The sequence below is a fragment of the Saccopteryx leptura genome, chromosome 4, assembly GCF_036850995.1.
Source record: "Saccopteryx leptura isolate mSacLep1 chromosome 4, mSacLep1_pri_phased_curated, whole genome shotgun sequence".
Lineage (NCBI taxonomy): Eukaryota > Metazoa > Chordata > Mammalia > Chiroptera > Emballonuridae > Saccopteryx > Saccopteryx leptura.
Window position 1 is genome coordinate 130,593,766 of NC_089506.1, and position 24,557 is coordinate 130,618,322.

At 36.6% G+C, this 24,557-nt stretch overlaps 2 protein-coding genes across 3 annotated transcripts in view; one reads left to right on the forward strand and one right to left on the reverse strand.

Moving 5' to 3' along the window:
- AP3B1 (adaptor related protein complex 3 subunit beta 1) overlaps positions 1–24,557 on the forward strand; it is a 315,994-nt gene that overhangs the window by 37,339 nt on the left and 254,098 nt on the right. For both annotated transcript variants that reach the window (XM_066381706.1, XM_066381707.1), the window contains exons 2-3: positions 11,008–11,083; positions 20,393–20,467. In XM_066381706.1, the coding sequence (XP_066237803.1) occupies positions 11,008–11,083; positions 20,393–20,467 (151 nt within the window). The remainder of the gene's footprint in view (positions 1–11,007; positions 11,084–20,392; positions 20,468–24,557) is intronic.
- On the reverse strand, positions 5,703–6,584 carry LOC136404460 (large ribosomal subunit protein eL31-like). The gene is made up of 2 exons (XM_066383763.1): positions 6,425–6,584; positions 5,703–6,009 (listed from the first exon to the last, which is right to left on the reverse strand). The coding sequence occupies exons 1-2, from the start codon at positions 6,545–6,547 to the stop codon at positions 5,752–5,754; spliced, it is 381 nt and encodes a 126-aa protein (XP_066239860.1). The 5' UTR covers positions 6,548–6,584; the 3' UTR covers positions 5,703–5,751.

Sequence of the window (24,557 nt, forward strand, 5' to 3'; positions counted from 1 at the left end):
ACTGCTTTTTCTGCATCCCAGAAATTTTAATATGTTGTCTTGTTCTTTTCATTTGTCTGTATATATCTTTTGATCTCTACTTTTATTTCTTCTTTGACTCTGTCATTTTTTTAGAAGTATGTTAATTTCTACATTTTTATGGGTTTCTTTACTTCCTTTTTACAGATGAATTATAATTTCAAAGCCTTACGATCAGATATTATGTTCGGTATAATTTCAGTCTTTCTGAATTTGTTGATGTTAGTTTTGTGGCCCAACGTATGGTCTGTCATTTGAATGTTCCATGCACACTGGAGAAGAATGTATAATCTGACATTTTGTAATGAAATATCCTATAAATGTCTATTATATCCAGAGTATCATTTAAGGCCAGTATTTCTTTATTGATTTTCTGTTTGGATAATCTATCTAAAGCCATCAATGGTATGTTGAAATCTCCAAGTATGATTGTGTTTTGTCTGCTTCTATTTTTAAATTAGTCAGTTAGTAAATGTTATATGTTTGATGCTCCCTGGTTCCTTGCATTATATATTAAGAAGTGTTATCCTGACCTGTGGTGGCGCAGTGGATAAAGCGTCGACCTGGAAATGCTGAGGTTGCTGGTTTGAAACCCTGGGCTTGCCTGGTCAAGGCACATATGGGAGTTGATGCTTCCAGTTCCTCCTCCTTCTCTCTCTCTGTCTCTCTCTCTCCTCTCTAAAAAAAAGAAAAAAAAATTAAAAAAAAAAAGAAAAAAGAAGTGTTATATCTTGATACAGTGTCCGCTTTATTATTATGAAATGTCTGTCTTTGTCTCTGGTTACCTTTGTTGTCATGAAGCTACACCTGCTTTTCTTTGGATATTTGCTTAATCATTTTTGAACCTTTTACTTAGAATCTACTTTTGTCCTTGCCCCTTAGATGTGTCTCTTGAAGGCAGCATAATGTTGAGTTTTGCTTTTTGATCCAGTCTGCTACTCTGTGCCTCTTTATTGGTGAATTTAGTCCACTTACATTTAGGGTAAATATTGACACTTGAGATTTCCCATAGCCATTTTATATTTTGTTTTCTGGTAGCTTTATGTGTTGTTTAGTTCTTCTCTTTTTTGTTTCTGACAGTTGTTTTAGTTTGATGGCATTCCATACTTCTTTTCCCTGTTCTTTTTTTAAGCTGTGTGTTTCAGTGGTGACTTTTTCATGGGTGGCTCCCATAGGTTATTAAGAGAAAAATGTTTATATGTACAAAAGTCCTTTGTCATATGAGAACTTCTGCACTCCGTCCTCCTTTGCTACTGCAGATCTTTATCTTCTCCCCTTGTATGTTATTGTTGTCACAGATTATTTTTGTTTTTATTGTTATCTTGTTGGAACTTTTACTTATAGTTTTGATTTGTATTCTTTGTATCTAGTTGACTAACCCCCTTGAGTATTTTCTGCAGTGTGGGTTTTCTGTTGATAAATTCGCTCAGCTTCTATATGTTTGTAAAAATTTTTTATGTCACCTTTATATTTTATTTTTCTTTTTTTTTTCATTTTTCATTTTTCTGAAGCTGGAAACGGGGAGGCAGTCAGGGATCCACCTGGCATGCCCACTAGGGGGTGATGTTCTGCCCCTCTGGGGCGTTGCTCTGTTGCATCCAGAGCCCTCCTAGCGCCTGAGGCAGAGGCCACAGAGCCATCCTCAGCGCCCTGGCCATCTTTTGCTCCAATGGAGCCTCGGCTGCAGGAGGGGAAGATAGAGACAGAGAGGAAGGAGAGGGGGAGGAGTGGAGTAGCAGATGGGCGCTTCTCCTGTATGCCCTGGCCGGGAATCGAACCCGGGACTCCCACACGCCAGGCCGACGCTCTACCGCTGAGCCAACTGGCCAGGGCCTGTCACCTTTATATTTGAAGGATAACTTTGATGGATGTAGTATTCTTGGCTGGTAATTCCTCTTTTTCGATACTTTTTTTTTTTTTTTAATTTTATTTACTCATTTTAGAGAGGAGAGAGAGAGGGAGAGAGAGAGAAGAGAGAGACGGGGGAGGAGCTGGAAGCATCAACTCCCATATGTGCCTTGACCAGGCAAGCCCAGGGTTTCGAACTGGCAACCTCAGCATTTCCAGGTTGACGCTTTATCCACTGCGCCACCACAGGTCAGGCTCTTTCGGTACTTTGAATGTTTGGGTCCACTCTCTTCTGGCTTGCAGAGTTTCTGTTGAGAAGTCTGATGATAACCTAATGGGCTTTCCTTTATATGTTATGTTCTTTTTTATAGCTGCCTTGAGGATTCTTTCTTTGTCATTGAGTTTTCACTATTTTATTACGATGTGCTTTGGAGTAGGTCTGTTTTAGTTATGTTAGCTCGGCATTCTGTTTGCTTCTTGGATTCAAGACCCTCTTTCCATAGGCTTGGGAAATCCTCATCAATTATTTATTTGAATTTGTCTCTCCATTCCCTCTCTTCTTTTTCTGACATACCCATTCTTATTTTGCTCTTTCTTATGGAGTCAGACATTTCTTGTAGAGCTCTCTCAGTTTTTTAAATTTGTGAGTGTCTTTCCTCTTCTCTCTATAGCATCTCTAGTTGCCTGTCTTAGATGTCACTGTTTCTTTCCTCTATCAAGCTTGATCTATTAGCTAATTTTGCTACTTTAATTCATGTATTGTTCTTCATCTCTTTTTTTTAAGTTTCAATCTTCTTAGTTAGGAATTCATTTTGTTCATTAATTTGTTTTCTGAGCTCATTACGTTTCCTGTTGTCTTCTAGCATTTTGTTGAGTATTTTCAGAACTTAAATTTTGAATTCTCAATCATTTAACTCCAAGATTTCCATGTGATTGAGATTTTTTTCCTGGTGATTTTTTATTTTCCTTCTGAAATAGCTCTTTGTCTTGTGTAGCCATGGTATTTGATTTCTTCTTCCTTGATGGCATTTGAGAGTGGTATTGTTAAGATCCTTAACAAAAAAGAAACCTAAAAATTGAAAACATTAAAATAAGAAAATACAATAAAAATTTAAAAAATTATGAAATGTAAAGAAGAAAAAGCACAGGGAAAAGATTGAAAGCAAACAAATAAACAACAAAAAAAAAAGTCCACAAAAAATAAGGGTAAAAAATGTAAAAGTTAGACAAAATGAAATTCAAAAGAGAAAGAGAGAAGAAAAGAATAAGAATAGGCCCTGGCTGGCTGGCTCAGTGGTAGAGCATCTGCCAGCGTGTGGAAGTCCTGGGTTTGATTCCCGGCCAGGGCACACAGGAGAAGCGCCCATCTGCTTCTCCACCCTTCCCCCTCTCCTTCCTCTCTGTCTCTCTCTTCCCCTCCCGCTACCACAGCTCCACTGGAACAATGTTGGCCCGGGCGCTGAGGGTGGCTCCATGGCCTCTGCCTCAGGTGCTAGAATGGCTCTGGCAGCAATGGAGCAATTCCCCAGATGGGCAGAGCATCACCCCCAACAGGTGGATCCTGGTCGGGTGCATGCGGGAGACTCTTTGACTGCCTCCCTGCTTCTAACTTTGGAGAAATACACACACACACACACACACACACACACACACACACACACACACACACAGAATAAAGGGAAATAAAGAAGGAAAAATAAATATTGGTTTTTAGAGTTTTCTTCCAGTAGGTGTCACTGCATTACAACTTTTAGCTCTGTGAAGTTCCTCAGCTGTCTTTCACTGAGATGTTGCTGTCTCAATTATGTAGGCCAGGTCACAGTTATGTTGGTGGCTGGGCTGTGTTGTGCGGCTTTGTGGCCTTGGCTTTATGACTTCAGCTTTTCATCTTTATGGCTCCATCAATGGTGATCTCTGGCTTTTGGGTGCTCCTTCTTATGTCCCAAGAGACCTGGGGACTAGACGTGGAGCACTTCTGTTTTTTAAGGGGCAGAGTGGCTCTGGAGAGCTAGCTGTGGGGTTGTCTCTGCCACTCTCCATTTGGCGAGGTGAAGGAGGCGGGATCTGGGAGGCTGGGGGCTGCACTTTAGTTTTCTTTGTCTCTGCTGAGTACAGGCTGAAGGCAGACCGCAGAACACTGGTCGTGACCTCATGCTCTGGCTGCTTTGGTTTATTTCCCCTCTGCCCCTCAGTCTCACCGCTTCTTCCAGCAGAAGGAGACCCAATTAATCCAAGTTTCCCTCTCAGACAAAATCCAGAGCCCGAGCTTCCCTCCTCCCCATAGTCCAGCAGAGAAAAAACCCCCAGTCACTCCAGGTTTGTCTCCTCTCCTCTCCAAAGCTCACTGTGAATGCATTTTATCTTCTGATCCCCTTTTTGCCCTGTCCCACCTTTAGTCTATTCAGTGCGTGGATCTTCTCGGTGTGCCTGCGAGCCCAGGTGTGGTTCCTTTGTTGTATTATATACATAGTTGTTCATTTTGTTGAAATTTCAAGGGGAGTGATCAGGAGTATTTCTCATGCCACTATTACTCTATCGTCATCCCCAAGACTTACTCCCCCCCCCCTTTTTTTGTCATTTGTTCTTGTTTTTAGCATGTCTCTTAAGTTTTGATCAGATAATGAATTTTTAGGATACAAACATTGTTGAGGCTCTGGATGGTACATTTTTCCAAAGTGATTTGTGTTTTTTCTGATGAGCTGATAGAGGACTAGCAGACCACTTTGGTCCTGTTTAAGCTCAATTTCAGGCTCTTTAAGGTCTGGTTTTCTCAGACTCCTAGGGAACATTTTTGCTTTTCAGTAGTGATCCTCCTGTAGTCCTAACTGAAGGCCAGGGTATTTATTTACCAATGCTTCTACTTAGGAGAACTTGAATGCTACTTCTCTTTATAGTTCTGTGTGGTTGCGGAATGCTCAGCACAGGTATTTAACCCGCCAGCTGCTGTTTTCTGCTGCACTTCCTGAATCTTGCCTTGTGAAAATGTAGCCAACTACTTGAGGGAGTTATACACAGAGTCTTATGTACCTTTTCATTGGTTCCTTCCTCTGTAATTTTTCTCCTTTTGATAGTCTTGAACTTCTAGCCCTTTTGATAGTCTTGAACTTCAACATTTGTCTCCTCAGTCTTTTAAAACTGTTATTTCTCCTTCGGTTCTGTTCTCTTAAATGATGATTTGGGAAATGTACTCAAGGAAACAAAGATGGTGTGAATAAGCTCATTTTGTGGATTCCTTATCTTTCCAGGGTCCCTTAAGTCCTGCCTGTGCTGGTTGATCTATATTGTCTTCAGAAAGTCACTTTATTTTTTCCTGGCTTTTATAGTTATTTTCTGTGGCAGGTTTTGTTTCTTAGAATTTACAGCACCATGGGCAGGTGTAGAAGGCCCTACACCACAGGCTGAATGATTCTATTATGTATTAAATCATGATTCTATTCAAAGCCCTCCAGAAGGTCTTTATTTTATTCTGATAAACACCAAAGCCCTTAGTATTATATACCCAACTTTCATTGTCTCTTTTGACTAGAGTGTTCTATCCCCCTTTCCACAGTATCTGCATGGCTAACTTCCTCACTTGTAATCTTTGTTCAGATGTTTCTTTATTTAGTCTACTCTAACCACCCTATTTAAAATTGCCTTCTCCTTTCTCCTCTTCATTCTCTCTCTCTTTGTGTTATATTTTACCTATCTATTATGTTTGCTGTGTGTTTTTACTTATTAGAATGAAAACTTGGACCAGACTTTCTCAAGTCATGCTTTGAGTGGCATTGCTATAACGTACAGTGCTGCAGTCTTAATGTTTTCTTAATTCATGTTGCCTTTAAAGGAGTGAGAGGTTTTATCGATTTTTTTTTCAGTTTTATCACTTTATTTGACAATCAGCAATTAATTCTCATCCACATTAACTGTCTGTAGATTTTTGAAAGTGGTGACAGGTACATAGGTGACTAATGTATAGAGCTTGTTTGGCGAATCTTCATCCTCATTATGTTTTCTGGACAAGCGCACCTGGATCCGGTATGGGACATTCCTTATTCCTTTGGCCCAGACAGCTTTGTTGAGCCTGGTGTCAATGCGCACATCTGGCGTTCCCATCTGCTTCATGGCAAATTTCCGGATCTCTTTGAGCGCACGAGGAGCACGCTTCTTTTTTTTTTTTTTTTTTTTCCATTTTCTTTTCTGAAGCTGGAAACAGGGAGAGACAGACAGACTCCCGCATGCGCCCGACCGGGATCCACCCGGCACGCCCACCATGGGGCGACGCTCTGCCTACCAGGGGGCGATGCTCTGCCCATCCTGGGCGTCGCCATGTTGCGACCAGAGCCACTCTAGCGCCTGGGGCAGAGGCCACAGAGCCATCCCCAGCGCCCGGGCCATCTTTGCTCCAGTGGAGCCTTGGCTGCGGGAGGGGAAGAGAGAGACAGAGAGGAAGGCGCGGCGGAGGGGTGGAGAAGCAAATGGGCGCTTCTCCTATGTGCCCTGGCCGGGAATCGAACCCGGGTCCTCCGCACGCTAGGCCGACGCTCTACCGCTGAGCCAACCGGCCAGGGCGAGGAGCACGCTTCTTGAAACCCACGCCGTGGATGCGCTTGTGGATGTTGATGGTGTATTCTCTGGTCACTACCTCGTTGATGGCAGAACGGCCCTTTTTCTTTTCACCACCCTTCTTTGCGGGAGCCATTTTGTCGGGGCCAAGTTGGAAAGAAGGAAGCGCGAGGTATTGTCTCGATTTTTAAAAAAGTTAATTTATACTATCTAAACGTCCCACCACCTCCTGAGTTCTTATATGTAACTGATAGGCTTTGCATTTCTATTATAGTTGTTGCTTTATACTAGTGCTGAAACAGAGTGACAGTAAGATTTTCTTTAACAGTCCAGTTACATATTTTTCTCTGTTCATTGAAAATACAAAAACAGGCATATTTTGGACAGGAAATGAAAGATTATACCGCTTAACACCACAAGATGTCACTTATGTAAAAATAAAGCTAGTATCCTAATACTCAAAGCTGGAAAGCTACAGGTAAATATAGCAGGTAAATGAAGAACTAGGTAAATTAAAAAATACATATTTGAAACAAGTATTGGTTTTCAGCAGAGGCAATGAAAATATTGCCCATTCAGCATTAATATGAATCAAATTATTATTAAAATAATTTTAAATTTCTAAGTTAATACAGTAATACCTGCTAATGGGCCATATTTGAATTCACATATGAGGTAGATCTGAAATGACTGAACATAAGGGAACATATTGAGAGAGTGAACTAGATGTTGTGGTATTAACTCTCCCAAATCTTTACTGTTTGGTGACAAGCAATGAGAATTTTAGGAAGAAATACGTAATTTATATCAAAATATTCTTTTTTTAAAAAAATTCAGTGAGAGGAGAGGAGGCAGAAAGACAGAGTCCAGCATGTGCCTCAGTTGGAATCTACCATGCATGCCTACTAGGGGGTGATGCTCTGCCCATCTGGCGCATTACTCTGTTGCTCAGCAGTCAAGCTCTTCTTAGCGCCTGACGCAAAGGCCATGGAGCCATCCTCAGTGCCTGGGGTCACCTTCTTGCCCTGTCTTCCCATGGTCATCTCTTAGTCTTTGTGGGTCTGGCATTGATCTGCTCTTACAAACACATTGGTCATACTGGATTAGGGCCCAGCCAAATTGACCTCATTGTAACTTAAGGCTCCATCTCCAAATACAGTCACATTCTTGGGGGTTAGGACTTCAACATCTGAATTTTTGAAGGGATACAATTCAGCCCGTAAAAGCACCTGGTTAATCATTCATTCTTGGTAATCACTTACTTGCCTACATTAGGCTTCAATTTGTAAAATACACAAAACTAAAGGGAGTATTTTTTGTCAGGGTTATCTGTTTGGAGTAAGGAAGCTCTTCTGACCTGTTTTTAAGCCTAAACAGAAATGAAAAGGCTTCTGATACTGTCTTTTTGGTGGTTAAACTGTGTTGCATGAAGGAATCATGTGGAGTAAATTTTTAAAAAATCTCTTTGCTGCAGAGTTTTTTGTAAAAAATGAAGGATTACTAATTAGAAAATAACTTGCAAGTAGTTACAATTTATAATCCTACAATCTTAGTTTCCTGTCAGTTTCTTACAGTCATTTAAGAGGATTTTTGTTTGATTTACTTAAGAGTCTGTGGCCCTGGCAGGTTGGTTCAGTGGTTTGATTCCCCATCAGGGCACACAGGAGAGGCAACCATCTGCTTCTTTCCTCCCTTTCCCCTTTCTCTCTCTATTCCCCTCCCACAGCCAGTGGCTTGATTGGTTCCAGCATTGGCCCCAGGCGCTGAAGATAGCTCCATTGGTCCAAGGGTCAGCCTCAGTCGCTAAAAATAGCTCATTTATTTGAGCATCTGCTCCAGGCAGGGGTTTCCAGGCGGGGTTTCCTGGTCAGAGCACAGTCATGAATCTATCTCTCTATCTCCCCTCTTCTCAATTGAAAAAAAAATGAGGATCAGTGATTTAAGTTTTTTGTAAGCATAAAGCTTAAATGTGATACCTTAATTTCAAAGTATGAAAATGATGGCTTACATGATAATGCATTTCTCAGTAATAGATGTATGCTTTTTAGTCTTCTTTTGGAGAACTAAACATCTATTTAAATGCAAAAAAACCCTACTGTAAACCTTGTTAATAATTTTAACGAGGTATAATTTGCATATCACATTATCCACCAAAAATTACAATTAGCTTTTTTGACATAAAAGATCTGTTATACACCTATGAAATCACCACCACAATTAAGATACAGAGCATTTTCGTCATCTTACAGAACAGGAAATTTTCTTAAGTCCCTTTGCTGTCCATTTCTTCCTCTACCCTATGACACTAGTATACCACTGATCTGCTTTTTGTCTCTAAGGATGAGTTTGCATTTTCTAGTATTTTAAATGAATAAATCATTGCTCATTTGCATCTGTCTTCTTTCTCTCAGCATATTGATTTTGAGAATTCATCCAGCTTTTTTGCATGTATCAGTAGTTAATTCTTTTTCATTGCTGGGTAGTATTCTGATATTTGGTTAAATCACATTTTACTAATGCACAGATTTTCCCCCCAGTTTTTACTATTATGAATATAGATGCTGTGATTCATGTGAGTTATTATGTGGAGATGTTTGTCTTTCTGTGGGGAGTGGACTGACTGGATTACATAGTAGGATTATGTTTAAAATTGTAGGAAACTCGCAGTTTTTCAAAGTGTTTTTTGTTTTTTTTCCACATCCTCACCTGCAGTGTGGAGCTCTCTAAATCCATAGCCTTGGCCATGTTTGTTATTGTCAGTCTCTTAGTTTCAGTTATTCTAATGGGTGTATAATAATATCTCATTTAATTTGTATTTCCCTGATAATGATCTTAAGTATTTTTAATATGCTTATGACATTTCTAATCTTTTATGAAATATCTGTTCAACTCTTGACAATTTTTTTGATATGCCTATTGGTCTTGTTATGAGTTATTATATTACTTTGTAAAAATTAAGCTTTTGATTTTGAGATAACAGATTTATATGCAGTTATAAGAAACAGTACAGAGAGATTCTGTGTACCCGTTACCCAGTTTCCTTCAACAATAAACTAGTCAGGTATCACAACCAGGATATTGGCATAGATGTAATCTATGAATTTTGTTCAGATCACCAAGTTTTTAACTTGTGTGTGAATGTGTGTGTTATATTCTATTTTATCATGTGTAGGTTTATGTAACCATGATGATAAACTTACCAACAGTCCATCACCACAGGGATCTCTTGTGTTGATGTTTTATATCCATCGTTCATTTTCTTGACTTTAACTTTAGTAACCACTAATCTTTCATCATTTCTATAACTTTTCTCACTCAGCATACTTCTCTGGCGATTAATCAGAGTTGTCTCATGTATCTTGTTTAGATGTTAAAATTGCCTTTACTTCTTTGAATTAGGGAGTATCATTTGGGATTTTCTTTTGCATTTTTCTTTTTTGGAGGGGGAAATAGGGAGAAAAAAGGGATGGTATAAATGACACAAGCTTTTTAATCACTGCTGTTCTTTGAGATATTCTGAAGAAAGTTTTTACTTTTTGGCTTATGAAAATATTTTAGTGTTGAGTCAGAATTTTTTTTACTTTTTCTGATTATTATGCAGAAGATATTTTGGGATGAAAGAATCTGTATGCCTGTGTTCTAATTCGTATTTTGCCCAGAACTGAGATATACAGTTTTTTAATTGATGGGCTTTATGACATCGTAACATTTGATGTTTTCTATGATTCAGATTAGAAATACATATTTAATTATAAATAAGAATGCGGTTATTTAACATTTTCCATCATATTTATTATTTTGATTTTTATGCTATTGATTTTTAAAAAAATTTTTTAATTTTATTTATTCATTTTTAGAGAGGGGAGAGAGAGAGACAGAGAAGGAGAGAGAGGAGAGAGAGACAGAGAGAAAGAGAGAGAGAAGGGGGAGGAGCTGGAAGCATCAACTCCCATATGTGCCTTGACCAGGCAAGCCCAGGGTTTCGAACCGGCTACCTCAGCATTTCCAGGTCGACGCTTTATCTACTGCGCCACCACAGGTCAGGCACACTATTGATTTTTTTTAGTGAGAGAGACAGACAGACAGGGACAGACAGGAAGGGAGAGAAATGAGAAGCATCAACTGATAGTAGCATCATTTTAGTTGTTCATTGATTGCTTTCTCATATATGTCTGGACTGGGGTGTTCTAGCTGAGCCAGTGACCCTGGCCTTCAAGCCAGCAACCTTGGGCTCAAGCCAGCAACCATGGGATCACATCTATGAGCCTCTGCTTAAGCTGGTGAGCTTAGGGTTTCTAACCTGGGTCCTCAGTTTCTGAGGCCAATGCTCTATTCACTGTAACACCGCCTGAGCAGATATTTTATTGATCTTTTTAGAGAGAAGAATAGAGAGTGAGAGGGAGACAGGAACATTGATCTGTTCCTAAATGTACCCTGACCGGGGAACAAACCAGCAACCTCTGTGCTTCAGGATGATGCTTCAACCAACCAAGCTATCTGGCCAGGGCCATATTTCTAATTCTTATGAAAATGAAATACTTTAATAGCTGTATAATGTGAAAACCTAAATATGGATTTTATTTTTCTTTTGCATAGGAATGAAGATCTGAAGCAAATGTTGGAGAGCAACAAAGATTCTGCTAAATTGGATGCTATGAAACGTATTGTTGGGGTAGGTAAAATAGATCTTTTTAATTTTTGGAAAATGAAAATGGAGCGATTATATCAAATATACATGTTAAATAATATGTTAAATACCAAATTGAACATTTTATTTACTTTTCAATATTAAATTAGAATTTTCTATCTAAAATATTTTGGAAGAGGACAGATGAAGACACTACAAAGAAAGAAAACTATCGACCAATATCCTCGATGAACTTAGATGCTAAAATTCTCAACAGAATATTAGCAAATCGGATCCAGCAATACATGAAGAAAATCATACATCATGATCAAGTGGGATTTATTCTGGGGAGGCATGGCTGGTACAACATTTGCAAATCTATCAATGTGATTCATCACATAAACAAAAGGAAGGATAAATACCACATGATAATATCAATAAATGCAGAAAAAGCATTTGATAAAATCCATCACCCATTTATGATCAAAACTAAGCAAAGTGGGAATACAGGGAACATATCTCAACATGATAAAGGCCATCTATGACAAACCCACAGCCAACATCATACTCAATGGGCAAAACTTAAAAGCAATCCCCTTAAGATCAGGAACAAGGCAGGGGTGCCCTCTTTCACCACTCTTATTCAACATAGTTCTGGAAGTCCTAGCCACAGCAATCAGACAAGAAGAAGAAATAAAAGGCATCCAAATTGGGAAAGAAGAAGTAAAACTATAATTATTTGCTGATGATATGATACTGTACATAGAAAACCCTAAAGTCTCAGTCAAAGAACTACTGGATCTGAAAAATGAATTCAGCAAGGTGGCAGGTTATAAAATCAATATTCAGAAATCTCTAGCATTTATATACACCAACAATGAACTGTCTGAAAGAGAAATTAAGGAAACAATCCCCTTCACTATTGCAACAAAAAAAATAAAGTACCTAGGTGTGAATTTAACCAAGGAGGTTAAAGAACTGTACTCAGAAAATTATAAAACATTGATAAAAGAAGTCAAGGAAGATACAAACAAGTTGAAGCATATACTGTGTTCATGGATATGAACAATAAACATCATTAAAATGTCTATACTACCCAAAGCAATCTATAAATTCAGTGCAATTCTTATTAAAATACCAATGTCATACTTCAAAGATATAGAACAAATATTCCAAAAATTAATATGGAACCAAAAAATAAAATGAATTGCCTCAGCAATCTTGAAAAAGAAAATTAAGCAGGGGTATCACACTTCCTGATATCAATTTATACTACAAGGCCATTGTACTCAAAACTGCTTGCTTCAGGCATAAAAACACGCATATAGATCAATGGAACAGAACAGAGAACCCAGAAATAAATTTATACCTTTATGGACAACTGATATTTGACAAAGGAGGTAAGAGCATACAACGGAGTAAAGACAGTCTCTTTAACAAAAGGTGTTGGGAAAATTGGACAGCCACCTGCAAAAAAATTAAACTAGACCACCAACTTACACCATTCACAAAAATAAACTCAGAATGAATAAAAGACTTGAATGTAAGTCGTGAAAACATAAGCATCTTAGAAGAAAAAATAGGCAATAAGCTCTCTGACATCTCTCGCAGCAATATATTTGCTGATTTAACTCCACGGGAAAATGAAATAAAGGACAGAATAAACAAATGGGACTATATCAAACTACAAAACTTTTGTACAGCAAAAGACACCATGAACAAAATAATAAGACAGCTAACACAATGGGAGAACATATTCACCAACATGTCCAATAGGGGTTAATACACAAAATCTACAAAAACTTGTAAAACTCAACATCAGGAAAGTAAGCTGTTCAATCAAAAATTGGGCAAAAGAACTGAATAGACACTTCTCTAAAGAGGACATACAGATGGCCAATGGGCATATGAGAAAATGTTCAACATCACTAATCTTTAGAGAAATGCAAATTAAAACCACAATGAGATACCACCTCACACTACTTTGAATGGCGCTCATTAACAAAACAACACATAACAAGTGCTGGTGAGAGTGTGGAGAAAAGGGAACCCTCCTGCACTGCTGGTGGGAATGCAGACTGGTGCAACCACTGTGGAAAACAATACTATGGAGATTCCTCAAAAAATTAAAAATGGAACTGCCTTTTGACTCAGCTATCCCATTTTAGGAATGTATCCTAAGAATAACAAATCACCGATTTAAAAGAAGATATGCACCCCCATGTTTACTGCAGCATTGTTTACAATAGCCAAGATCTGGAAACAGCCCAAGTGTCCATCAGTAGACGAGTAGATTAAAAAATGTGGTACATATACACAATGGAATACTACGTGGCCGTGAAAAGAAGGAAATCTTACCCTTTGCAGCAACATGGATGGACCTGGAGTCTACTATGCTAAGCGAAATAAGCCAGACAGAGAAAGAAAAATATCATATGACTTCACTCATATGGGGAATCCAATGAACAATGTGAACTGAGGAATGGATGAGAGGCAGAGAAAGGGTCAAAGAGTCCAGAGGGAAAGAGGAAGAGAGGAGGGGATCAAAGGAAGGAAAGACTTAGTGAAGTATATAAACATAACAGAGAGATAGAGGGCAGGATAACTTATGGAGGAAAAGTTGGAAGGCGGTGGGGGGAGGGAGCAAAGGGGGTATGAAGGAGAACAAGGGGGAGGGAGATATATTTGGGGGTATACTTGTAACTGTAAATGCAAATTAAAATCAATAAAAAAGGATTTATGCAAAATGAAAAAAAAGTTTTGGAAAGAAATATTAAAATTAAAATTTAGAAAGTTTAGTTTTAATACTATCTTTTCTCTGTTTTGATTTCCCTATCTTAATATCAAGACATTTTTTTTATGACATAAAGAGAGTTAATAATTTTGAAAACAGATAGATTGCATATAACAATATTTTGACTTCCTTCAAAGAGGGATACTAATTAGCTAACAGATTTTGTTTTCTCATATCATGACCTAAAAGTTATGAACATGCTTTCTTCTGTGTTTTAAATTTTATAATTCTAATAGTAGTGTTTTATTCAACTTAGTAGCATAGAACTTCTAATGAGTATTAGTAAACATTAGAGCATTGTCCAGTTTTTACTTGTAATGAAAAATTCAAACAATTGGCTGATATCAGTAGGGGGGATCCATCATCAGTAAAAATATAATGCAATTCCTAATTATATATAAGATCATTAATAAAATATTTTTCAATTTGTGTTGTGCTTGCTCTCTTTTTATTTGATTTTTTTATGTTCAGAGTGGAAAAAGCTGGCTTAATTTAGTGACTAATGCTAAATAGTTCTGATTTTTGTTCAATGGAATTAAATCACAAAACTTGTTCTTTCCACTGCTACTATGCTTTTTATCACCACCATTGCTGATTTCTACACATTTTTATATAAGGTCAAAATATAATAAATTTGTATAATTCCATAAATAAACTATTGTAATAAGTTGACAACACAATTGCCACCATTAGAGAGTTTGAAATCTTCTTTTTTAATATATCAAAGTCCAAGTTCCATTTATGAAAGTTGAGTATGGTTATCAGTATGTCTGTTAAAAGGTGAGTTGTGAAACTCAAATATATAGAACTCAGAGGACTCATTGAACCTATAAAACACCTAGGCATTATTTGATTCTAATATTCATGTGTAATTTGGTAATGTAGGGGAAATGTCGAAGATTCTAAATATTTCATTTGTTAATGTTATATTGTATATATAATAGCATTTATGGACAGATACTGCTTTGCGTGGCTTTCATATATGTTTAGATTTTTATTGAAGTTTAGTTAAATAACACTAGTCTCCCAGATTCTCAACAACATGGTTCAAATTTCAGTTACTGTGGTATATTAACCTAGTAATTGCTTCTGTAGAAACTTCACCTCTAACTTGTAAATCCATAGCTCATTATGTAGATAACAAATGTTCATCATGATCAATGACCAGTATGTCACCTCTTTGAAAGTCTTTTAGTATTTGGTCACTATGTTGGTCAGTCCAAGCATATAGCATGTAGTTGTGTTTTCTCTTTGTTTCCCAGTGAGAAATCCAGTTGACATTTTTTAAAAATGGATCATTGAAAGAGGGATTTTGTCAATAAGATGAAATGAAAATGCAGTAAATAAATGAAAAGTGCTAACATTGGAAATGAAAATGAGATAGGATGTAAAGGGAGTTATAAGAAATATATAGCTGACATGGGGATGGTCTCACTGCCATTGTTCATGAGACTCTAAATACATAGCTGGAGGAACATAGTATAAGGTGAGCTTCAATGTAAATGAGGAAAATAGTTGTGATGGAAAGGATAAATAAAAGATCTTCCAAAGAAAGTGGAGCTGCCTAAAAATTTCACATTAAATGAACTCTAGGAAATAATTAAAACATTGAAAATGCAAAGGATATAATGCTGGAAGGTGACCCAGATTTGAAAAGGAGTTTGTTGTAATTTACTAAGGTATAGAAAAGATTTCTCAGTATCTTAAGTTAGATGGTGAAAAGACAAGCCCATTCAACGTATATGTAGTAAGTTAATGCACAGTGTTTCTAATGTGCTAAATTATAGTGTACTAAATTAATGTTAGTTTTACTATTTTTTATTTTCCTATGTATTTATAACTGACACACATACAGTTTTAATGTTTTTGTGAAATTTTTGAAAGTCACAGATCAAATTATAACTTTTATAATTCTTTTTTTTTGCATTTTTCTGAAGTTGGAAATGGGGAGGCAGTCAGACAGACTCCTGCATGCGCCTGACCGGGATCCACCCGGCACGCCCACCAGGGGGCGATGCTCTGCCCATCCGGGGCATTGCTCTGCCGCAATCAGAGCCATTCTAGCACCTGAGGTAGAGGCCACAGAGCCATCCTCAGCCACAGAGCCATCCTCAGTGCCTGGGCCAACTTTTGCTCCAATGGAGCCTTGGCTGCGGGAGGGAAGGGAGAGACAGAGAGGAAGGAGAGGGGGAGGGGTGGAGAAGCAGATGGGCGCTTCTCCTGTGTGCCCTGGCCGGGAATCGAACCCGGGACTCCTGCACACCAGGCTGACGCTCTGCCACTGAGCTAACCGGCCAGGGCCAACTTTTATAATTGATTACCAAGATTGCTTTTGGGGATTTTAGTTTTCATTCCTGCAGGTTATAGTCCTGTACTACCATATAAAGAAGGCACTGCTCTTAATTATTTCATTGAACTTTGGCTTTTATTTCATGTTAAGATAAATTATTTCACTAAATCTGAGGCTAGTATTGAAATTCCTAATACTGAAAATGTGTTATTTGGTTCTTTTTTAATCACTTTTCAACCTGATAAATAAAAATCAACGTTCTAATCTAGACTACTTAAGTCTCACAAATATAATTTAAATGAAATTAAATGTATCACAAAGAAATGGAAATATAGGCCCTGGCTGGTTGGTTCAGTGGTAGAGTGTTTCAGTGGCATGTGGATATCCGTCCCGGATTTGATTCCTGGTCAGGGCATACAAAAGAAGCTACCATCTGCTTCTTCACCCTTTCCCCTTCCCCTTCTCTCTTTCTCTCTTCCTCTCCAGCAACCATGGCTCAATTGGTTTAAGAGAATTGGCCCCCTACTATGGTTGGCTCCCTGGCCTCAGCCTCAGGTACTAAAAATAGTTCGGTTTCCAAGCAACGGAGCAACCTCCCTGTATGTGCAGAGCATCCCTGGGTAGGGGGCTTGCCAGGTGGATCCTGCTCAGAGTGCATGTGGGAATCTGTCTCTCTGCCTTCCCTTCCCTCACTTAATAATAAAAAGAAATGGCAATACAGCTATATATGCATATTAGTTAGACTGCCTCTTATTAGGAAGTTTGTATAAAGGTAATTTTGAATTTGATCTTTTTTAAAAGTAAGAAAACGATAAGTAATTAAAATTACTCTTTCACATAATGCTCTCAAGATGATCTGTTTGTGAGTGTTCACAAATGGTAGGATTTCTTTTTTCTCACATGTGACCATTGTTCATTATATGATAATATAAATATACTGCTCACAAAACTTAGGGGGTATTTTATCACTTTACATTCATTTTGAAATATCCTGTAATTTTTGTGAGCAGTATATATATAATGAATGTGTATATGTATATCACACACACACACACACACACACACACACACACACACACACACACACACACACACACCATTCATCTGTTGAAAAGACACTTAGATTGTTTCCATATCATGGCTATGGTGAATAATGCTGCAATAAACATGGGAGTGCAGATGTCTTTTCAAAATAGTGATTTTATTTTCTTCATATACATACCCAGGAATGGGATTGCTAGATCATATGGTAGTTTTATTTTTAATTTTTTGAGGTACTTCCATACTCTTTTCCATAATGGCTGCACCAACTTAAATTCCCACCAACAGTGCACAAGGGTTTCCTTTTCTCCACTTTCTCACCCCTACTTGCTGTCCCTTGTGGGTTTTTCTTTGTAATGATAGGCATTCTAACAGGCTTGAGGTGATAACTTGTTACGAATTTGATTTCCATTTGCCTGACAATTAGTGATGTTGAGCATCTTTTCTTGTACCTGTTGACATTTTAAACTTACACAATGGTTTCTCTCAATTATGTTTTAGTACACCAGGAAAAATATATTATAGTGACCCCCCCCCCCCCCCTTTGCCGGGTAATCAGTTGCTTAGAGCGCTGTCCTAATACATCAAGGTTGTGATTTCAATCCCTGGTCAGGGCACAGAGAAGAATTAATCAATGAATGCATAAATGGGTAGAGCAGCAAATTGATGTTTCTTTCCTTCTCTCCTTCTCTCCCTCCGTCTTTCCTGCTCTCCCTCTTTCTCTTTCTCTCCCCCTTCCTCTCTCTAAAATCAATCAATCAAATAAAAATAAAGTGATTGATATAAATATATTTTTGTAAATTTTCAAATAATATTGAGGTATAAAAAAATAAAAGTTTCATCTTCCAGATAAATTTTAGAATCAAATTGTCAAGTCCTGTTTTAAAAAAAATTGTTTTTTGAAATTTGATAAGGATAATATGGAATTTATATAGCCCTTTTTTCCTTTTCTCTTTTTCTGGCTTTCAGTAGCATTATATTTATATTTTATTGTTTTCGTCACAGCAATCTTGTGAAATCCTTGTTAGAGACATTTCTGTATATTTTAAAATCTAGGTTGCCATTATGAATAGCCCCTTAATTATATTTTTGAAACTATTACTGGTGTGTAGGAAATCAGATGACTCTTCTGTGTTCTTGCATTTGTCCTATAATAATCCCTTGCATTAGTGTCCTCTTAGGAAATATTTATTGAGTGAATTTGACTATAGGGTTTTTTTCTTTCTTCTCTCAGGTGTTAACATCTTTTTGAATAGCATTCTGTAGAATAAAGCTGAGGAAGCCTTAGAATAAGATATAATAGGACAGGATGTCTGACTTTAGGTAATCATTTGAATAACTGAAGGGGTCATAGAGAACATTTAATCATTCCTTATTTTACAGATGAGGAAATTGAGAGAGTTATAAATACAAAGATCATATAAAGATGTTTTTAGTTGCAGTATTTTATGAACCTTCTGTAGTACTCAGTAGATTTTATAAAATACTCAAATAATATCACAGGTAAGGAAAAAGACTGTGAAAAGACTGGCTTGTGTTAGAATATTTTAAAGCTGTCTGGTAGAAGGGCCTTCTAAAAAATTGCTACCATGGATTATGTAATGCTTAAAATACCTCATAGTATTTTAAAACATTTGTTGTAAATTTATAAAACTAATACCCTCTATCTCTTATTTTAGATTGTTTCATAGATACAGTATGAAATTCATAAAGAATTTTTTTCCAAAAAATTATCCTATACTTAAAAACTTTATTGTGGCACCGAAGTCTGAATTTAAAAGACATAAAGATATATTCTGTGAATGAGAGTGAAGGAAGAATGTAGGGAGACATAAAACTAAAATAATTGGAAATAAAAGCACATCAGAAATTCCAAATGGAAAGAGAAGAGTGAACAAATTCTGGAGGAAATCAGGCTTAGATGCCATAGTGTGCTAGCAATAGGAGATGGCTCCAGCAAGGTGTAATGATCAGAATTTGATGATCCTCTAGGTAAAAGGTTAGAACCAAGAAAAAATAAAATAATTGGGTTGGGGCCATGATATGAGCATAGTCATAGGGGAGCCAGAAAATTTTCTGGTAGTACGTTGATCAGTTTACTTTGATAATAGTATTGGTGTAGAAAATAATGGTTTTTGAGCTTAATTAGTGCCAGTTGTGAGGGTACTTGAATTAAGTGAAATAGTTTGAACTCTAAGGCAGTCAGGGGCTTTCAGTGGGGCTTAGCCTGTCAGGATGTACATTATATTATTTATAGGAGGAGGGGACTGATGGAAAAGTCCTTTGTGAGGTGATACCTGTGCTGGGATAGCAGCAGGAAGAAGAGATTAACTTGAGTGTATCAAGAAATCACAGCAGGTCCTAGTTATAAGAGACCAAGATAATTCTAGGCTTTTTGGTATAATTGTTTGCTATGTTTGGTATAATTTTTTGGTATAATGTTTGGTATCATAGTTTTGGGTAAAATTGGTGGAAATAGGAAATTTAGTAGAGTACCATTTTATCATAAGAAATGAGTTTGTTTTTAGATAGCAAGTTTTGGATGAGAGAGACATCTAATAATGTCCAGTTAGAAAAGTAGAACTAGGACTCAGAGTTAGGGCTAGAGTCTGTAAAATTGATCCCTATAGAGGTTAGAGTTAAGTCATGAAGATGAATGAAATTTTAGGAATTTCGTAGATTCAGAATAGTGTTGCTGAAAGATGGTGGTGCACATAACTCTAGCAACCAGAGAAAGAGGACTTGGTGAGGGAACTTTGTAAAGTAATGGTTGGAGAAGTCAGGGAACCTATGAAATAAAGGCAAGTGAAAAATAATACTTTGTTCAAAATAATATGTATTCTGCATCCCCCCCATTGTGAATGCATACCATATTTAATATAAGAACTTAAAAACATAAAAAACAGTACAAATATTTTAAAAGTACAACCCCATTAGCCAGAGAAAACTATTATAAATATTTTATTATGTCCTAAACTACTATATATTTCTTTATTAATATGTCTATATATTTGTGTAGAATATATAATTGTCACATGAGAGATTGTTTTTTATTCCTTGCTGCAGATAGTTGGGATAAGTAAGATGGCTCGAAAGAGTTCAGCTTGTTAATTCCATAGCTTATTTGCTGATTTAGTTTTCTAAATATTTAATGTGAGCTTTATATTTTGTTTTCAAATGAATAATTTAAAAGAAGTTTCAGTCCTAATATTCTACTTTTATTCTTTAGCTGATTGCAAAAGGGAAAAATGCATCTGAACTGTTTCCTGCTGTTGTGAAGAATGTGGCCAGTAAAAATATTGAGGTACTGTTTTGATTCATAATTTTCACGATTGTTTTGCTGGCAAAGAATGATATGCTTTTCACTTGCTTGAAATGCAACATGAGATATTTAAGTATTCTTAGATTTTTGATTCTGAGGAGGGAATGCTTACTCAGTAGAAGTATTGATATCTGCATGAAAGTAAAACTGCCAGCACACGTGCCTTGTGTTTGCCCATGGTTGGCAACTGTGAGCATCAAGGAAGATGCCTGGCCATCTTTTTGGGTCTGGGAAGTTTAGGAGAAGGAACAGTTTCCACTGAAGAATATTTTCAAGGACCTAGTGCTAGTGACTGACTACAGGGCAGATGTTTTAGGTGGACATAAATAGAGTATAACAGGTATAAATTCAAGATACAAGAAGTTTTTTTCACTTATAATGAAGTATTAATATTTAAAGCTATCTCTCTTTTTTTTAATGTATTCAGTAGGTACTTACTCTAGTGTACAGTGTACATCTTTAACTTACTGCAGTCTGCCACTTGGATTTCCAGTATACATCTGTAAATTATCACAATCTACTTTCTACACCAGTCCCCCCTTATCCTCCAGGAATACATTTCAAAACCTCCACTAGATTTCTGAAACCACAGACAGCACCAAACCCTATATATACTATATTTTTTCTTATGCATACATACCTATGTTAAAGTTTAATTAGGCACAGTGGGAGATTGCAATAATATTTATGATAGAACAATTATAACAATACTGGAATAAAAATTATGTGATTGGCTTTGGGCCATTATTAAGTGAAATAAGGGTTACTTGAACACAAGCACTGTTGTTGATATTTCGACATCAGTCTGATCACTGAAATGGCTATTAAATGACTCACAGGGGTGTATGCTGGATAAAGAGATTATTTCACATCCTGGACAGGACTGAGTGGAATGGTGTGAGATTTCATTACATTACTCAGAATGGTTTGCAGTTTAAAACTTATGAATTGCTTATTTCTGAAATTTTTATTCATTTATTAGTTGATTGACATTTGGATTGTTTCCACTTTTTGGCTGTGCTACTGTATGAGTAATGCTCAATAATGCTGCTAGTAAACATTCTTTACAAGTTTTTGTGTGGACATGAAGTTTTCTTTTGTTATATACCTTAGAGTGATATTGCTAGATCATATGGGTAATTCCATATTTAACTTTTTGAGGAACTGCCAAATTGTTTTCCACAGGTGGTAAAAATTTTTACATTTCCATCAGCAATATATGCAAGTTCTAATTTTTCCATATCCTCACCAACCCTTGTTATTTTCCTTTTATAAACAGTTTAGAAGGTGTGAAGTGTGGTATCCATCTGATTATTACTTTTGAAAATTTTATTTAAATTTACCTAATAAAAAAATTATTGATCATCTGTTGGCCAGGTATACATTTTTGGAAAAATGTCTATGTAAGATCCTTTCCCCATTTTATAATTGGTTTGTCTTTTAATTGTTCACTTGTAAGAGTTTTTTATATTTATGAATAATAGACCCTTATCTGATATATGATTTGCAGATATTTTCTCCCTAGATGTTATTTTTTCATTTTCTTGATAGCATTCTTGAAGCACATTTTTAATTTTGATGAATTTCAGTTTATCTATTTTTTCTTTGCTTATGCTTTAGGTATCATATCTAAAGAAACTGATTTAAATTTAAGGTTATTAAGATTCATACTAGTCCTTTTCCTAAGAATTTTATACTTTTAGCTTTTATATTTAGGACTGTGATCCATTTTGAGTTAATTTTTGTGTATGGTGTTACCTGCTTTCTGTCACTATAGTTTTGTCATTCTGTAATTTCGTATATCAAGTCATACTATATGGAATCTTGTGTTTGACTTTTTCTGCTTAGGAAACTAAGATTTCTTTTTGCTGTAATCTGGATATTTCACAATTTTTAAATTTATCAGCTGAAATATAGTTGGATTGAATTAAATGCTAAATGTGGGCATATATTTTAATTTGGGGGGATAGATATCTGGGAATACATTTGTTGCATGGTCTGGGAAGTACATGTTTAATTTTTAGAAAGTAGTAAAGTGCTATATTGTTTTTCAGAGTGACCATATGCCTTCCACCCAGCAATGTAAGAGAGTTCTAGTTGGTTCACATCCCTTCCAACACTTGATCTTGTTAGACTTGATGGTAACTTCACTGTGCCTTTACTTGCATTGTCTGGATACTTAGTGACGTTCAACACCAGTCGTATGTCTTCTTTCCTAAAATATTTGTTCAGGTCTTTAGCCTGTTTTTAATTTTTTGTCTAATTAAAATGTAAACATTCTTTATATATTCTGATATAAGCCATTTGTCAGATAGATGGTAATTCACTATTATTTATTTTCTTCTGGTCTATGGCCTTCTATATATTTTTTCTAATGTCTTTTAAATAATAAACATTTGATTTTGATAAAGTCCATTTTATTGATTTTTTTCAGTTATAATTCAGGCTATTTTGTGACCTGTGTAAGAAATTTTTGCCTAACCTAGTGTCACAAAGATTTCTTCTGGTTTGTTTTAAAAGTTTAATAGTTTTCTCTATGACATTCACAAAGATTTCTTCTGGTTTCTTTTAAAAGTTTACTAGTTTTCTCTATGACATTTAGGTCTATGATTCATGTCATGGTGGGGTTCCCAAGATGATCCACAGATTTGATGATTCACTGGGAGGATTTGTAAGAATCAGGATATAGTCACACTCTTGGTTATGATTTATTAAAGAAGGAGACATAGTAGAATCCAGAACTAAACGAGGTGCACAGGGTGAAGACTAGAGGAAACGAGATGCAAGCTTCCAAAAATTCTTTCCTAGTGATTTCCCCATGGACAATCAGGTTCTTGTACCGTCAACTGTAACAAAATGTGTGAAGCTTATCTACTAGTGAAGCTTATTAGAGACTTAGTACCCGAGTCTTTCACTGGGGACTGTTCATATAAACATTAACAGCTTAGTGTATACTAAAATTCCAGATTCCCAGATAAAGAGCAAATGTTAGCACAAATCATATTGTTTGTGTGTAAACCCACCTTTGTTCGTAAGAGTATGAGGGAATACCCCTGAAATTCAAATACCCAGATACTAGTCGGGGCCAATTTATAAGCAGATTTTCTAAGAAAAGCAATTTCTGGCCTGGTATGTTAAGTGTTTACTACACAGTATTTTAAATTAGTTTGTGTGGATGGTGTGAAGTAAGGTTTGAGATTCATTTTTTACCCCCAGATATTTAGTTGTTGAGGTATCATTTATTAAGAAGACTGTATCTTTTTCCCATTGAATTACCTTGCTACTTCTGTGGAAAATCTTTGGTTCTATTAGTGTGAGTATTGAACTTTTTTTCTGTTTCATTGATCTGTATGTGTGTCCTTATATGCCTGTACCACACTGTTTTGTATATCGTAGTCTATTAGTAAGTCTTGAAGTCAGGCAGTATCAATTCTCCAATCCTGTTCTGTATTCAACCATGTTTTGGCTGGTCTAGGTCCTTTGTCTTTCTGTGGAAGTGTTAAAATCAGCATCCCAATTTCTTCACAAGCCTGTGGGATTGATATTGTTTGTAGTGAATTTATAGACCGATTTGGGGAGAATTACTGTTCTCACAGTAGGAAGTCTTAGTCCATGTAATTCCCTTTGCAGTTTTGTAGTTTTTGGTATATAAGTTTTGCATATATTGTTAAACTTAGTTTTTAGTTGTTTCAAATGCTATTTCAAATGGTGTTATCTTTTTAATTTCATTTCCCAATTGGTCATTGCTAGCCTACAGTTTGTGTCCTTGCTAATTTTACTTATTAGTTCTGATGTCTCTTTTATAGATTTCTTAGGCTTTGCTAGATAAATGATAATATTATGTACAAATATAATTTTACTTTTTTTTTTTTTTAATTTTTTTTTTTTTTCATTCATTTTTCTGAAGCTGGAAACAGGGAGAGACAGTCAGACAGACTCCCGCATGCGCCCGACCAGGATCCACCCGGCACGCCCACCATGGGGCGACGCTCTGCCCACCAGGGGGCGATGCTCTGCCCATCCTGGGCATCGCCATGTTGCGACCAGAGCCACTCTAGCGCCTGGGGCAGAG

Bases quoted from the DNA above. Each gene is read 5' to 3' on its own strand.
- LOC136404460 (XM_066383763.1), bottom strand. From the start codon at position 6,547: ATGGCTCCCGCAAAGAAGGGTGGTGAAAAGAAAAAGGGCCGTTCTGCC. The intron at 6,010-6,424 runs GCTCCTCGCCCT...AAAAAAAAGAAG, and splicing joins GCGTGGGTTTCAAGAAGCGT to CGTGCTCCTCGTGCGCTCAA.